Source organism: Oncorhynchus mykiss, chromosome 12 (genome assembly GCF_013265735.2).
Source record: "Oncorhynchus mykiss isolate Arlee chromosome 12, USDA_OmykA_1.1, whole genome shotgun sequence".
NCBI lineage: Eukaryota > Metazoa > Chordata > Actinopteri > Salmoniformes > Salmonidae > Oncorhynchus > Oncorhynchus mykiss.
Window position 1 is genome coordinate 65,523,208 of NC_048576.1, and position 18,316 is coordinate 65,541,523.

An 18,316-nucleotide genomic window follows, 5' to 3' on the forward strand; every position below is an offset into this window, starting at 1 on the left:
GGGACTTCAATGGTGAGGTAAAACGATTTGATTATTTTACTTTTCTCAGGTCTTCGATCATGGGCGACTCCAAACCCTTTGGTGGCCTCAACCAACTTTAACCAGATGAAGGTGTGTCCCAGCACTTGCAATTTCATTGGTTACAGAACTGTAAGCACTGCCCCGTGCTCGAGCTCATTGGTTGTGTTGCGTACAGAATATCTACTGTAGGAGTAAAGTCAGAGCTTTCTCAAATTCTTTAATTAGTAAACTGTTGTTTATCATTGACATTTACAGCTACCTCAACTGTTCGGTGGTCAAACTATCTTGTTGGTTTTGCCAAGTGAGGACAATATTTGATGGAATGGAGACGCTAGATAGATACAACGAGATTACGAGAAGGATGATGGTTTCTGGAGAAGAGGAAATGGAAGGTGGATGGACAAACTTGAATCTGGCCCGGTGGTGGCAGGTCGTGCAATGGCGGAAGCTGACACGGTGTTTGATTCTGTTGGCGAGAGTAAAGTTGGTAAGAATGACTGAACCATGGTAATTAAGAAGAATTTAGCTAAAAGAGCTAAAGCTGTTCATTTCCAGCAGTTTCTGGTTGGTGTACCATTCATGAGTAAGGATGTTTATTTGAGAGACCTTTGCGATTGCGAAGATGGTGAAGGACAAATTGAGGAAGGTGGAGTCAGTCAGAGTGACCAGGAGCGGTATGATGGTGATTTCATGGTCATCAAAAGAGCAGAAGGAGAAAGTTCTGTGGCTCTACAAACTGTCAATGTACGAAGTGGAGAGTTGTGATTTTCAGAGTTGTGCACCGAAGAAAGGTGTCATCTCGCTGGATATCGAGGCTTCGTGGTATAGGGACAATATTCCGGGAATGGTTGGGGCACGTCGCTTTACCTTTATTGTGAATGGAAAGAAGGAGGAAAACCTGTCTGTTCGATGAAGAGTCTCTCCTGACCCACGCAAAGCAGTGATATGTGAGATATGCAGTGCGAGTGTACAGTGCCATGCAAAAGTATTCGGCCCCCTTGAACTTTGCGACCTTTTGCCACATTTCAGGCTTCAAACATAAAGTATATATAAATATATATATAATTTTTTTTGTGAAGAATCAACAACAAGTGGGACACAATCATGAAGTGGAACGACATTTATTGGATATTTCAAACTTTTTTAACAAATCAAAAACTGAAAAATTGGGCGTGCAAAATTATTCAGCCCCCTTAAGTTAATACTTTGTAGCGCCACCTTTTGCTGCGATTACAGCTGTAAGTCGCTTGGGGTATGTCTCTATCAGTTTTGCACATCGAGAGACTGAAATTTTTTCCCATTCCTCCTTGCAAAACAGCTCGAGCTCAGTGAGGTTGGATGGAGAGCATTTGTGAACAGCGGTTTTCAGTTCTTTCCACAGATTCTCGATTGGATTCAGGTCTGGACTTTGACTTGGCCATTCTAACACCTGTATATGTTTATTTTTGAACCATTCCATTGTAGATTTTGCTTTATGTTTTGGATCATTGTCTTGTTGGAAGACAAATCTCAGTCCCAGTCTCAGGTCTTTTGCAGACTCCATCAGATTTTCTTCCAGAATGGTCCTGTATTTGGCTCCATCCATCTTCCCATCAATTTTAACCATCTTCCCTGTCCCTGCTGAAGAAAAGCAGGCCCAAACCATGATGCTGCCACCACCATGTTTGACAGTGGGGATGGTGTGTTCAGTGTGATGAGCTGTGTTGCTTTTACGCCAAACATAACGTTTTGCATTGTTGCCAAAAAGTTCAATTTTGGTTTCATCTGACCAGAGCACCTTCTTCCACATGTTTGGTGTGTCTCCCAGGTGGCTTGTGGCAAACTTTAAACAACACTTTTTATGGATATCTTTAAGAAATGGCTTTCTTCTTGCCACTCTTCCATAAAGGCCAGATTTGTGCAATATACGACTGATTGTTGTCCTATGGACAGAGTCTCCCACCTCAGCTGTAGATTTCTGCAGTTCATCCAGAGTGATCATGGGCCTCTTGGCTGCATCTCTGATCAGTCTTCTCCTTGTATGAGCTGAAAGTTTAGAGGGACGGCCAGGTCTTGGAAGATTTGCAGTGGTCTGATACTCCTTCCATTTCAATGTTAGCGCTTGCACAGTGCTCCTTGGGATGTTTAAAGCTTGGGAAATCTTTTTGTATCCAAATCCGGCTTTAAACTTCTTCACAACAGTATCTCGGACCTGCCTGGTGTGTTCCTTGTTCTTCATGATGCTCTCTGCGCTTTTAATGGACCTCTGAGACTATCACAGTGCAGGTGCATTTATACGGAGACTTGATTACACACAGGTGAATTGTATTTATCATCATTAGTCATTTAGGTCAACATTGGATCATTCAGAGATCCTCACTGAACTTCTGGAGAGAGTTTGCTGCACTGAAAGTAAAGGGGCTGAATAATTTTGCACGCCCAATTTTTCAGTTTTTGATTTGTTAAAAAAGTTTGAAATATCCAATAAATGTCGTTCCACTTCATGATTGTGTCCCACTTGTTGTTGATTCTTCACAAAAAAACACAGTTTTATATCTTTATGTTTGAAGCCTGAAATGTGGCAAAAGGTCACAAAGTTCAATATACTTTCGCAAGGCACTGTATGTACAAAAGTCCACTGCAATGTCATGCATGTAAAAAGTTTGGCCACGTGTCAAGTGTTTGCAGATGGAATATAAGTGTTGAAGAGTCGGAGGATGCACAATGCTGCAATTGTGATGGGAAGCATTTTCCAGCGTTCCCTGCGTGCCCTGTTAGGGTGAATGAGGTCAAAGTAGCGATGCACAGGGCTGTCAAGCAGGTCTCCTATGTGGAGACAGTGAAATTGTTGAAGGAGAGAGTAGAGATGATGAAGCTTTGGCAATGGATGACAAGCAAGCAGCCTGTTGATGTCAATCATCAAATAAAAGATGCTGAAATACTAATGGTGAAGAAGGTGGATATTTTTGCATTCATTGTGCAGGTGATTCATTGTACAGGACAAACTAATAAAACAGAAGAAACTGGATATCATTGTGAAAGCGGCAAAAAGGTTATTGGACCTTCAGAACTTCAAGGCAGAAACATTGTAGGGAATACTGTCGGAAGATACTCCTCCCTCTCAGGCCCCAGAGCCTGTTTTTGGGGATCTGAGTAGACATTTAAAACTGACTGAAGTAGTATGTTGATGTTTTTTCGAGTAAAAACGTTTGGGAATGATATGAGTATGTTTTTTTCAGCCTTTCCTTAACTGCATTAAAGTTCCCAAGTTTTCACCCCATACAGTAAGTGGCGGCATGCATCTCTAACGTGTGTTTTGTAGACCTCCATAATAGCATAGAAGAAGAAGAACCTCTTCTGCGTAACGAATGACGTTTTCAGCGCGGGGAAATCAGATGCTCTTGTGCGGAAGTCAACGTAAACGTCATATCAAATTTTCTGCGATAAATTGATTCATACTATCCTCCAGAAAATACTTTACAAGGAGGACAATAATACCAACCTACAACATTGAAACCATTTCGTGCAACACTGTTGGCGGAGCAGAGTAGTAGCCTACAGTAATAATGTTTCTCTAGCCAGAATTCACTACTGCAATGGAGGTCGAGGTGGACGTAATAGAGTTCAGGGTACCCATTGAAAATAACAAAACACTGTTTGTCTGGAATATTCAATCCACATTTTCAGACGCGTTTATTTACGTAAGTCTCGTTGATTAATTATACAGTTGTTAGCTATGTGATTAATACACTAGTTATCTAGTATAGTTAATGACGTTTGAGAATCGCCAGAAAAAATAGTGAGTTTTTATTAAAGCAATCTAATAGCATAGGCCTTTTATAAGACTTTGTTTTGGACACATCTACATTTTACTTGTAGAACACTAATGCAACTTTGATACGAAATATTTGATAGGAGAGCAAGGTAGAAAGGGGAAGGGGTATACCTAGTCAGTTGTACAACTGAAATGTCTTCCGTATTTAACCCAACCCCTCTGAATCAGAGAGGTGCGGGGGTGTCTTAATCGACATCACGTCATCGGCGCCCGGGGATCAGTCGGTTAACTGCCTTGCTCAGGGGCAGAACGACAGATTTTTACCTTGTCAGATCGGGGATTCGATCCAGCAACCTTACGGTTACTTGCCCAGCGCTCCTACCCGCCAGCCTATGTAAAGCTGGCGAATACATGACTTTCACTGCCATGAATTGAAATTATGTACTGTATTATTTTAAAGGAATCCATCTGGAACATATTCTGCAACTTTGGACCGCTGTATCTGGTAAAGGTGTGTCCCAATGCTGCCGGGGTCGAGCCAGGGTTCTATGCCCTAGTCAAGTACTTCTCCGCAGCCCAGGCATCTAAAGCACAGAAAGCCACACATGGAAGATGCTTTTTCCAGAGCTCTCCTTTGAAGGTAAGGGAACATTCAGAGAGAAATTACTCAAATGTTGTAGACTATAGAGCCCCACGGTGGAGGTGTCATAATATCCATAAAACCTAGCGGTCAAACAGGAAAATTGTTCCAATGGTTTTTCTACCATTAATTTTCCCACAGGGGATTTTAGAAACACTTAAAATAAGGGCTTTGTTTCTTGTAGGCTTACCCTGGTGTGAAGTTTTGATAACCATGTAAATCTCTCTCGGACAAGGTGACTTATCAATATATTAGGCTCTATTTACTCTCAGATTCGAAAATGCTAATTGGCGTCAAAGAAGACTTGCACAACTACAAATCCCTGCAAGCTCCTGCACATCATCTCTAGCTGACACCTATGCTAACAGGAATTGGGTCAATTTAAAACTTGCACAAAAACTTTATTCATTACTACATTTAGCTAACATTAAATAGTTAATTCAGAGATTCTTACCTTTGCCTTGATTCGTCAGTCTCATCCAGATCATTTGTAGTTCTTTATGATAGCCACATTAGCTGCTAATTAGGGTTTCATTTTTTTTTGGGGGGGGGGGGGTAAATACAGGCGAATATAATGATAAAAGTCACCTTGTCCTAGAGAGATTTACATGGTTATCAAATCGTCTCGCCAGGGTAAGCCTACATGAAACACAGCCCTTATTTTAAGTGTTTTTAAAATCCCCTGTGGGAAAAATTAATAGTGGAAAAACATTTGGATCCTAGTTGACCGCTAGGTTTTATGGGTATTATGACTCATACGGTGGTACTCTATTGTATAATTTAGTGCTTGAAGTTCTCATCTATTTACAATCGGCAATTCCAAAGAGATCAAAATTCTCTCCAAATTATAATTGTATTATTTCATAAGATCCTTGCTTATGTGACATGTATATATTTTTAATCAATCACTTTTTCCCATTCAACCCTCCAGTTGTGTTCATGTTAATTCATTCTGTGTTCCCGGTCCAAAATGACAGCCCCATTATAGCTGATTATAAATCCATAATAATACAAATATTATCACCTAATGTTGTGTTAGATATTTTTATCAGCTTAAGTTCTTGTGAACATTACACGTTTTGAACTTCTATTTGCTATTTATGGCCTCATTGACCTGAGCTCATATAACTTGTTTTTGAGTAGAAAAAGCTAAATGTATGGATTATTTTGACTATAACAAGTTCTCAGATGAAACATGTTGTGCTATTTATCACAGACTACTTTTTGTCAAAGTTTAACAAGGACTCTCTCCTCCTCACCAGTGTCATGATCAAAGATATGATCAAGAGCCTCACATACAGTATATCGTTTGGTCATTGTGCTGCCACAGAACGAATTGTGAGCAAGGCCTCAAAAAAGCTTTTATATACCAGAACTGCGAGAAAAGTTCTATATATTATTGAAACAATGTTGCGATTGTTTGTGAGAATGCCAACAGCTGTAGTTCTCGTGGGGGAAATATTCTATTGGGGAAAGGTTTGTGTGTGTGTGTGTGTGTGTGTGTGTGTGTGCGCACGCGCAAACATGCATACATACATACATGCATACATACATACATGCATGTGGGGTTCTGGGAGATGAAGTGTGTCCATCTGATGAATGGGCATGTCCCTGAACTCCAATTTTATACACTAATTGTAGTCTCACCCATTCATTTCTAATGACCGGTCATTTTTGACCAGAAACACCACAGGTGTACAAGTTAAATGAAACACCCAAAATGTAATGAAAATCATAAAAATGTATTTGGTGTGTTCATATGCCCTGTGTGGACAATGTCCTGGAACCTTATGACAATCAGATTAATTGAACTACATTTTTCGGAGAGAACTTGTAAATCTGTCCTATTCGACCGTAACACAGCAGGAGGGTTAAAACAACTTCAAGGCCCCAAGAGTCGTCTTTTTCTCACAGCTGCTGTTAACCTTCACAGTAACACTTGACCAATAACTAAAACCAGACCTTGACCAGTAGAAGGCAGTGTCTTACCACTCCATGATGACTTGTAGACCAGCCTCTTGCTGGTCTTCTGCTCTGCTTCACTTTCTCCCCTTAAACACTGTTCACCATGAAGTCATAACCATTGTAATGATGGACATTTAGAACTGATTGTACATTCTCTGTCTGTTCTCCAGGTAAAGCTGAGCACAAAGCAGTACCCAAACTTCCTTCACTACTCTAAGCCACTGAGCCGTAGCAAGTGTCAGGACTTGGCCAATCACTACCTGGGTTTTAATGGATGGAGCACCCACATTGTTACAGTAAGGAGTAGCAATGCCCCCAGATGTGTCTTGTTTTATGTTCCAGTGCTATGTTACAGTATGATACAACAGATACAATATTTGTTTGTTTTGGTGGGTGTAGCCATTGTGAAATCGCTAGCTAGTTAGCTTTGTGTGACCAATGACCTAAATGATGTATAAAGACATTAAAACATTGACAACACAAGCAGATGATAGGTTGTTAGACTTTAAAGTAACACATCTTCTTCAGTCCCAACTTTGTATGTCAATCCCTTTCTGCTGTATAGAATATGGACCATGTCGTTTACAGTCATTGTATGATGAAAAGCTCATATATCCAAAACAGAACATTTTAAAGAAATTAACATATTTTCCTATTAAAGAACATACAATTATGAAACTTCAGAAACCTATATTTTCTTGGTCCTTGAGTCAAAAGTACATTGAGGGGAGTTACTGCTTTCAATAAATGTAATAAAAAACATTTTTTAAAAGTTTAATAATAACAATTGCCAAAAATGTAGTTACAAGGTTTTCGTCAGACAACGACAATATGTAATGAAGCCTTCCTTTCTCTGGACAGCTGAAGGACATCTCCAACTGTGACGATGCCGGCAGGTTGTCCACCACAACTGGTGACCCTCAGGAGATTACCCTGAAGTACGGCTGCATCATGGATGTCACCTTCCCACAGCATGGCCTTAGCTGCCGAGGCGTCGGAGTGGCTGAAGAGACCGTAGAGGGCACCGGTGAGATTCCGCAGAACAGCCACAGTTTCTATGAGAAAGTTGTTTCAGAATGAGAATCACCTTTTTTATTTGTGAAGTACAGGACTTTGACCAGGTGAAATGGTGGTGACGGGGCCTTAAAATAAACAGAAAATATTGACAGAATATAGACAAGAATCTACACATACTTTTGCCCAACTCTGGGCTTGTTCACTTAAAGGTGTTGATCTCTAATTGCCTTTCCAAAATGTCTGTGTTATCCTCAGAACATTCCTGATCCACATTGAGGGCAAAATATACGATTTGTGTCTTTGTAATGAAATAACTCATTCTTCTTGTGCAGCGAAAGTGAAAGCTCTAGTCTGTCAACACATGCTAGAAAACGGTCTGCATTTCTTTCACTAAAACTCCTCTCTACGGTTTTGGGCCATAGGTCCAGACGTTGTCCTGCCAAAAAGAGGAAAGCTCCAGAGATGGGCCAGGGACAAAGCAGTGGTTGACGCTTTCGAGAAGGTGTTGCTGCTGGTTCTGGGTGAGTAAAGCTTCACTTAAATTTGGGAGACGTGGAAACGACAGTCCAAGCTCCCGCCACCACTTGAGTGTATTCCCATACGGTTGATTGGGCACATCATTGCGCACATCTTGTCATTCATGATGCATATTGAGGCAACATTTTCAATACGTAGCCTAGTGGCAAAATAAAACTCTATGATTTCAATATATACAGTGCCTTGCGAAAGTATTCGGCCCCCTTGAACTTTGCGACCTTTTGCCACATTTCAGGCTTCAAACATAAAGATATAAAACTGTATTTTTTTGTGAAGAATCAACAACAAGTGGGACACAATCATGAAGTGGAACGACATTTATTGGATATTTCAAACTTTTTTAACAAATCAAAAACTGAAATTGGGCGTGCAAAATTATTCAGCCCCCTTAAGTTAATACTTTGTAGCGCCACCTTTTGCTGCGATTACAGCTGTAAGTCGCTTGGGGTATGTCTCTATCAGTTTTGCACATCGAGAGACTGACATTTCTTCCCATTCCTCCTTGCAAAACAGCTCGAGCTCAGTGAGGTTGGATGGAGAGCATTTGTGAACAGCAGTTTTCAGTTCTTTCCACAGATTCTCGATTGGATTCAGGTCTGGACTTTGACTTGGCCATTCTAACACCTGTATATGTTTATTTTTGAACCATTCCATTGTAGATTTTGCTTTATGTTTTGGATCATTGTCTTGTTGGAAGACAAATCTCCGTCCCAGTCTCAGGTCTTTTGCAGACTCCATCAGGTTTTCTTCCAGAATGGTCCTGTATTTGGCTCCATCCATCTTCCCATCAATTTTAACCATCTTCCCTGTCCCTGCTGAAGAAAAGCAGGCCCAAACCATGATGCTGCCACCACCATGTTTGACAGTGGGGATGGTGTGTTCAGGGTGTTGAGCTGTGTTGCTTTTATGCCAAACATAACGTTTTGCATTGTTGCCAAAAAGTTCAATTTTGGTTTCATCTGACCAGAGCACCTTCTTCCACATGTTTGGTGTGTCTCCCAGGTGGCTTGTGGCAAACTTTAAACGACACTTTTTATGGATATCTTTAAGAAATGGCTTTCTTCTTGCCACTCTTCCATAAAGGCCAGATTTGTGCAATATACGACTGATTGTTGTCCTATGGACAGAGTCTCCCACCTCAGCTGCAGATCTCTGCAGTTCATCCAGAGTGATCATGGGCCTCTTGGCTGCATCTCTGATCAGTCTTCTCCTTGTATGAGCTGAAAGTTTAGAGGGACGGCCAGGTCTTGGTAGATTTGCAGTGGTCTGAGACTCCTTCCATTTCAATATTATCGCTTGCACAGTGCTCTTTGGGATGTTTAAAGCTTGGGAAATCTTTTTGTATCCAAATCCGGCTTTAAACTTCTTCACAACAGTATCTCGGACCTGCCTGGTGTGTTCCTTGTTCTTCATGATGCTCTCTGCGCTTTTAACGGACCTCTGAGACTATCACAGTGCAGGTGCATTTATACAGAGACTTGATTACACACAGGTGGATTGTATTTATCATCATTAGTCATTTAGGTCAACATTGGATCATTCAGAGATCCTCACTGAACTTCTGGAGAGAGTTTGCTGCACTGAAAGTAAAGGGGCTGAATAATTTTGCACGCCCAATTTTTCGGTTTTTGATTTGTTAAAAAAGTTTGAAATATCCAATAAATGTCGTTCCACTTCATGATTGTGTCCCACTTGTTGTTGATTCTTCACAAAAAAACACAGTTTTATATCTTTATGTTTGAAGCCTGAAATGTGGCAAAAGGTCGCAAAGTTCAAGGGGGCCGAATACTTTCGCAAGGCACTGTAGGCCCATGAAGTTTATTTATCTTTTAATGCAGTGATCTCGGTTTTCATTTCAAGCGTTGTTTTTTTCTTTTACTTGTTTGTAACAATTGCAAATATTTTGCCGGCTTTGTATTTGTAGTTAACTTCATTCTGAAGTTATTGGTGGTCACAGTCACACAGATATCTAGCCTTAACATCTTGATTCTATGTTTAGCAGAGATCTTCTGTGAATAAAGTGACACGCGGAAGGGCAAAAAAACATCTAACGATGCACTTTCTCTATTCTTCTACGAGTGGTCTGGATCACTCGTAGATGTGCAAAGGTTGTTATAGATCTTTACTAATAAAGGCTCTGGGAAACAGATTGGCCACTAAATATACATTGTAAGATGGTTCTAACAATGATCTAAACACTACGAAGGCTCTGGGAAACGAGGCCCTGAACTCTTAAGTGAACTAATCATTGGAATCATTTTAAAGATATCAGCTCTGCATATTTTAATGTCTTCCAGGTGTAGAGGCATGGGCAGGGATATCCTCTGACATAAGGGAATAAAAATGTAATCACAAAAAAAAAAAATTCTTCCAGGTAATGGGAAAGTTGTAGTTGAATGCAGGGTGGAGCGAGATGATGTCCTACAAGATGAGGATCTGAAAGGACTCATAAAGGTACCACACTGTTCTCTTACCCACATGGGATGCTTAATTTGTATGTATTTTGGGCAATGTAGTATTTATAAAAATTGCCAGTGCAGTTTAAATTATTGGCAACTTTACTGGACAGTCACTCGTGTTAACTTTATGTAATAATAATTTTAGTAGTATACTTTATGACTTAATGTAACTGATTATATGTAATTGTGTATTCTGCATAACTCAGTGTTGTTGACCACAAGCATTTAATGAAATCTAAATCAAATCTGATCTCTGCAATCAATGTCCTTTTTTAAACATTTCTTTGTCAGGTGAATGACATTCCCTGGAGCCAATTTGACCCTGATGGCCAGGAGGAAAATGAGGATATACCGTGGGACCTCAGTGTCAACATGTGACATGTACCTGGAGACAGTTTACCTGTGTTCACCTGCACTCACTGTGTTTAAGTCTGTGCCATAGAACAACTTGGCATTTCCCGTTAAAAAATTTTCAGGTACATTCTTTTAAAAAGTATGTCATGTTTTGTGGAAAATACCTTATTTTTTTGTACAATTCAATATTTTATTAAAAGCACAAGTTGTTCGTTCCTAATTATGTTTAGGTGTTTGTGTCTCTTAGAGAGAAAACGAGGGCAGCCATATTACATTTGTTACATGCGCTGAATACAACAGGTGTAGTAGACCTTAAAGTGAAATGCTTGCCTACAAGCCCTAACCAACAATGCAGTGTAAAAAATACCTAATAAACAAACAAATTTAAGAGCAGCAGTAAAATAACAATAGCGAGGCGACATACAGGGGGTATCGGTACCGAATCAATGTCCGGGGGCACCGGTTAGTCGAGGTAATTGAGGTAATATGTACATGTGGGTAGAGTTGTTAAAGTGACTATGCATGGATAGTAACAGTTGCTGCAGTGTAAAAGAGGAGAGGGGGGGGGGCATGCAAGTAGTCTGGGTAACCATTTGATTAGATGTTCAGGAGTCTTATAGCTTGGGGTTGGAAGCTGTTTAGAAGCCTCTTGGACCTAGACTTGGCGCTCCGTTACCGCTTGCCATGTGTAGCAGAGAGAACAGTCTATGACTAGGGTGGCTGGAGACTTTTACAGTTTTTTAAGGGCCATCCTCTGACACCACCTGGTATAGAGTTCCTGGATGGCAGGAAGCTTGGCCCCAGTGATGTACTGGGCCCCAGTGATGTACTGGGCCGTATGCACTACCCTCTGTAGTGCCTTGCGGTCGGAGGCCAAGCAGTTTCCATACAGGCAGTGATGCAACCTGTCAGGATGCTCTCGATGGTACAGCTGTAGAACCTTTTGAGGATCTGAGGACCCATGCCAAATATTTTCAGTCTCATGAGGGGGAATTGGATTTGTTGTGCCCTCATCACGACTGTCTTGGTGTGCTTGGACCATGTTAGTTTGTTGGTGATGTGGACACCAAGGAACTTGACGCTCTCAACCTGCTCCACTACACCCCCGTTGACGTGAATAGGGGCGTGCTTGGTCCTCCTTTTCCTGTAGTCCACAATCATCTCCTTTGTCTTGATCACGTTGAGGGAGAGGTTGTTGTCATGGCACCACACGGCCAGGTATCTGACGACCACCCTGTAGGCTGTCTCGCCGTTGTCTGTGATCAGGCCTACTATTGTTGTGTCATCGGCAAACTTAATGATGGTGTTGGAGTTATGCCTGGCCATGCAGTCATGAGTGAACAGGGAGTACAGGAGGGGACTGAGCATGCACCCCTGAGGGGCCCACGTGTTGAGGATCATCATGGCGGATGTGTTGTTACCTTCCCTTACCACCTGAGAGTGGTCCATCAGGAAGTCCAGGATCCAGTTGCAGAGTGAGGTGTTTAGTCTCAGGGTCCATAGCTTATTGATGAGCTTTGAGGGCACTATGGTGTTGAATGCTGAGCTGTAGTCAATGAATAGCATTCTCACATAGGTGTTCCTTTTGTCCAGGTGAGAAAGGGCAGTGTGGAGTGAAATAGAGATTGCATCATCTGTGAATCTGTTAGGGCGGTATGCAAATTATGATGTTGGTGTGAGCCATGACCAGCCTTTCAAAGCACTTCATGTCTACAGACAGGTTACCTTAGTGTTCTTGGGCACAGGGAATATGGTGGTTTCCTTGAAACATGTTGGTATTATAGACTCTGACAGAGAGAGGTTGAAAATGTCAGTGAAGACATTTGCCAGTTGGTCAGAGCATGCTCGGAGTGCACATCCTGGTAATCCATCTGGCCTTGTGAATGTTGACCTGTTTAAAGGTCTTACTCACATCGGCTGCGTGATCACACAGTCGTCCAGAACAGCTGATGCTCTCATGCATGTTTCAGTGTTACTTACTTTGAAGCGAGCATAGAAGTAATTTAGCTTGTCTGTTATGCTCGTGTCACTGGGCAGCTCTTGGCTGTGCTTCCCTTTGTAGTCTGTAATAGTCCGCATGCTCTGCCACATCCGACTGACATCTGAGCCGGTGAAGTACGATTCGATCTTAGTCCTGTATTGACGCATTGCCTGTTTGATGGTTCGTCGGAGGGCATAGCGGGATTTCTTCAGGGTTTGAGTCCCCCTCTTCGAATAGCGGCATTTCTTCCCTTTAGCTCAGCGCGGGTGTTGCCTGTAATCCATGGCTTCTGGTTGGGGTATGTACGTACAGTCACTGTGGGGACGACGTCATCGATGCACTTATTTTTGAAGCCAGTGACTGATGTGGTGTACTCCTCAATACCATCAGAAGAATCCTGGAACATATTCCAGTCTGTGCTAACAAAACAGTCCTGTAGCTTACTATCTGCTTCATCTGACCACTTTTTTTATTGACTGAATCACTGGTGCTTCCTGCTTTAATTTTTGCTTGTAAGCAGGAATCAGGAGGATAGAATTATGGTCAGATTTGCCAAATGGAGGGCAAAGGAGAGCTTTGTACATGTCTCTGTGTGTGGAGTAAAGGTGGTCTAGATTTTTTCCCCCCCTCTGGTTGCACATTTAACATGCTGGTGGAAATTTGGTAAAATTGATTTAAGGTTTCCTGAGTTACAGTCCCCGGCCACTAGGAGTACCACATCTGGATGAGCGTTTTTCCCGTTTGCTTATGGCGGTATACAGCTCATTGAGTGCGGTCTTAGTGCCAGCATCGCTCTGTGGGGGTATGTAGACAGCCACGAAAAATACAAATGAAAACTCTTAGTAGACAGTGGTACTGAAAGCCAGTCAGTGTGTTTATGTTTTGTGGTAAAGTGTATCATACATCGTCCAATTAGATGATTAAGCAATGAGGCAGTAAATGATTCACAATCCGCCAACAGGCACTGCGAGTTGTGTGTGTGTCCAGGGCACATAGCTTCCTCAAACCGCTGCCAGTCTCACCCGCACTATTTCTGTCATGCCAAGAGATCGTGTCACGTCTCAAAGGGAGTTTCTTCTCTCGCTTAGTTTTTTTTCCTTTCTTTGTTTTCGTTTTCTAATCTAAACATCTGCAGCCATGGATACCGAACTCCCTATTCTAGTCTGCCTCTGCGTAATTAGAAGTGTATGAGTGCATGGTAGACTATTTTAATGTGAGTCACTGTGGTGGGTCAGTCATTTTATGATATTGTATGATGATTTATTTTAAGTTGTAATGATATTTCTTGAATTTCAACTAAGTGCAGTCAGTGCCACCTTCAATAGTAGTGCGTTTTCCCTCCAGATTAGCAAGATTTAGTGATTGGCAGCCAAACACATTAAAGTATAGAACATTTCAATTTGTTGTTATTTAATGTACAGTAATGTACAGTCGATGTCTGAAGTTTACATACACCTTAGCCAAATACATTTCAACTCAGTTTTTCACAATTCCTGACATTTAATCATAGTAAAAAGATCACCACTTTATTTTAAGAATGTGAAATGTCAGAATAATAGTAGAGATAATTATTTATTTCAGGTTTAATTTCTTTCATCACGTTCCCAGTGGGTCAGAAGTTTACATACACTCAATTAGTATTAGGTAGCATTGCCTTTAAATTGTTTAACTTGGGTCAAACGTTTCAGGTAGCCTTCCACAAGCTTTCCACAATAAGTTGGGTGAATTTAAGCCCATTGCTCCTGACAGAGCTCGTGTAACTGAGTCAGGTTTGTAGGCCTCCTCGCTCTCACACACCTTTTCAGTTCTGCCCACACATTTTCTATAGGATTGAGGTCAGGGCTTTGTGATGGCCACTCCAATACCTTGAATTTTTTGTCCTTAAGCCATTTTGCCACAACTTTGGAAGTATGCTTGGAGTCATTGTCCATTTGGAAGACCCATTTGCAAACAAGCTTTATCTTCATGACTGATGTCTTGAGATGTTGCTTCAATATATCAACATAATTTTTCCGCCTCATGATGCCGTCTATTTTGTGAAGTGCTGCCACCTCCGTGTTTCACGGTTGGGATGGTGTTCTTGTGCTTGCAAGCCTCACCCTTTTTCCTCCAAACATAACAATGGTCATTTTGGCCTAACAGTTCTATTTCTGTTTCATCAGACCAGAGGACATTTCTCCAAAAAGTACGATCTTTGTCCCCATGTGCAGTTGCAAACCATAGTCTGGCTTTTTTATGGCGGTTTTGGAGCAGTGGCTTCTTCCTTGCTGAGCGGCCTTTCAGGTTCTGTCAATATAGGACTTGTTTTACTGTGGATATAGATACTTTGGTACCCGTTTCCTCCAGCATCTTCACAAGGTCGTTTGCTGTTGTTCTGGGATTGATTTGCACTTTTTGCACCAAAGTATGTTAATCTCTAGGAGACCGAACGCGTCTCCTTCCTGAGCGGTATGACGGCTGCGTGGTCTCATGGTGTTTATACTTGCATACTATTGTTTGTACAGATGAACGTGGTACCTTCAGGCGTTTGGAGGATGAACCAGACTTGTGAACGTCAACAAAAAAAATTCTGAGGTCTTGGATGATTTCTTTTAATTTTCCTATGATGTCAAGCAAAAAGGCACTGAGTTTGAAGGTAGGCCTTGAAATACATCCACAGGTATACCTCTAATTGACTCAAATTAAGTAAATCAGAAGCTTCTAAAGCCATGACATAATTTTCTGGAATTTTCCGAGCTGTTTAAAGGCACAGTCAACTTAGTGTATGTGAACTTCTGACCCACTGGAATTGTGATACAGTGAATTAGAAGTGAAATAATCTGTTTGTAAACAATTGTTGGAAAAATGACTTGTCATGGACAAAGTAGATGTCGTAACCGACTTGCCAAAACTATAGTTTGTTAACAAGAAATGTGTGAAGTGGTTGAAAAACGAGTTTTAATGACTCCAACCTAAGTGTATGTAAACTTCCGACTTCAACTGTATATTAGTCAGCATTAGACTCGTCTACTAGCTTATCCACACTCCAGTATGATGAGCAGTATGCCTTGTCCTGGAATCCGAATGAGGAGACGTAACCAGGCAACCATCCGCCAAGTTTGGCAGCCCAATATGGGAGTTATGTGTTAAAAGTTGGAGTTTTAAATCGGTTGTCCAATTAAAGTTTACAGGAATCTATATTAGTTAGCATCAGATTTCAAACTTATCCACACACTGGTATGATGAATAATCCCAATGAAGAGAGAGAGAACCAGTCAACCATGGATGGGTTGGGAGGAGACGTACAATTATGTTCATAAATATTGAATCCCTTGATAGAGATGAGCAAAATTAATGTGTAGAAATACTGAACAATGTGTGCTCAGAAAAATTTGTAAATTCTATAATTGTATACTAATACAATTGTTCAGAGAAACAGATTTTGTTTACCAAGTATCAACATTGTTTTTTTGTTGAGGATGTTCAAAATGATTGGCCCCCCTGTTTTCAATACTTTAGGATAACAACAGTGAGCCTTTTTTGAACACTTTTTATGAGATTGCATGTTGGGAGGGAGCTTAGACCCTTTCTCCACACAGAATCTTTCCAGATCGTTGATATGCTTCTGCTCGTATGGACTGCCTTCTTCAAATCAAACCACAGGTTTTCAATTGGGTCAAGTCCAGAGACGGAGATGGACTTTGCAAAGTGTTTGTGGTCAATTAACAAGGGCCCCAGGAACCAGTGGAAGAAAAATATCCCCATAACATCAAAGATCCACCACGTTATTTTCCTGTAGGTATAAGGTCATTTTCTGCATAAGCTTCTTTTTTTCACGGCCAAATAGCTTTCATTTTCATGTAGTGTGACCAGCACCGGGTTCCAATTAATGTGTCAATGCCATGTATGAAACTCCAGATGGTCAGATGACATAAAAATAGAGTTCTTTGGTGCCCAAAAATGGAAGCACATTCTGAAAGGTACCTCATACCTACGCTACACCTCAAACCTGTGTTTTGAATTGAAGAGTGCAGTCCATAAGAGCAGACAAAGGAGATCAAGGGTCTGGGAAGATTCTGGATGGAGGAATGATCTAACATCCCTCCCAACGTGTTCTCAAATCTCTTTCTCTGAGCAATTGTGAGTATAAAATAACAATTTCCCTTTTTGTTTTAGCATAATGTAGCTCAGTATTTAGATTATTTACTGTTTTTTATATACAGTCTTTTTTGCTCATCTTTATCAAGGGTGACAATAGTTATGGACTGTATTGGCCAACACATTTTTGATTTGAGGATTAGAAGAGAAGTGGTGTTTGATCAGTGGCCTAAAGCCACAGGTCTGTGGTGTCTTCCAGGGTTACCTTGGTTTCTCAGGTGTGGGCTGAAGTCGTGACTCACTTCACAGCTCACACCTCCCTTTGTAGCACTAGTTCTGGTAAATACCGACTAATAACACATTCGGTGGAAGTGGCAGACTGGCGGGATTTTAAAGACCATTATTGGGCCAAGGATAATGAATAGTACTTGACCTCAGAAGATGAATAAATCCCCTATAGGTGACTGAGGTTTACAAAACCAGATGCTATTTCCTGACCTTGTGAAAGTTTTTAACCTCAATCATAACCCAAACTTTTAGCATGGGAATTAATGAGTCAAATGTGCTGCGCTAACTTAGACTTAAAAAATGAGTTTAAATGTTACTCCTGCAATAGCGTCAGACTATTTCCTTAAATGTAATAGTTAATTGTTAATAAAAACTGACATTTTAATACCATGACTTTTCTTTAGTGATTATCAATATTCTGCCAAATGTTGACATTCTGCCCTAATTCAGAGTGTCAGACCTGTCCAACTTGTCATATTCTAGGATGTAGTTCTCAGACAGATCTACCACAGCATTTATGGCCCCTTCATGAACTTCCACAGTATTAGTAATCCCCTCTAAATCAGATGATATATTTCTGTTTTAGCCAGCGGTGCTTAAAAATCAGACCTATGATAATGTAGGTGTATATGGTGAATCATAACACTTACAATCTTGACACCTGTTCATTAACCGTGATGTTTTGATATAGGTCTGTTTCAATCTCAAGTCAGTGAATCATATACTATAAAATATGATTCACCTCCATGTTTCTATTTCAGGTGCAGGGTGTGTCATTCTGTTTACCCGTCTGGCTCCATTATACATAAATCCTCTGATTCTCACTGAGCTCAACTGGCCCTCAGTCAACTCTCACCATTTAGACATGATCAGACTACACCTGGCTGTAACCTGACATGAACCCTACAACAATAGGCTACATGCATGTACAGTGCCTTCAGAAAGTATTCACACCCCTTTTACTTTTTCCACATTTTGCTGTGTTACAGCCCAAATGGATAAAATGTAAATGTTTTGTCACTGGCCTACACACAATACCCCATAATGTCAAAGTGGAATTATGTTTTTCTATTTTTTTTGTAAAAAAAAATTACAAATTAATAAAAAATGAAAAGCTAGAATGTCTGATACTGGTAAAATAGCGCCAACGAATAGGGCTGCCGTGCTTTTAGCTCTTAGGAAACTTTGCAGTATTAATTTTTTTTATGTGTTATTTCTTACGT

At 40.9% G+C, this 18,316-nt stretch overlaps 1 protein-coding gene across 1 annotated transcript; it reads left to right on the forward strand.

Moving 5' to 3' along the window:
• The first annotated feature begins 3,364 nt into the window (after positions 1 to 3,364).
• rdm1 (RAD52 motif containing 1) lies at positions 3,365 to 10,967 on the forward strand. The gene is made up of 7 exons (XM_021624593.2): positions 3,365 to 3,701; positions 4,236 to 4,415; positions 6,551 to 6,676; positions 7,242 to 7,407; positions 7,820 to 7,918; positions 10,309 to 10,388; positions 10,685 to 10,967. Exons 1-7 carry the CDS (start codon positions 3,597 to 3,599, stop codon positions 10,769 to 10,771), a joined length of 843 nt encoding a protein of 280 aa, XP_021480268.2. The 5' UTR covers positions 3,365 to 3,596; the 3' UTR covers positions 10,772 to 10,967.
• Positions 10,968 to 18,316: the final 7,349 nt, after the last annotated feature.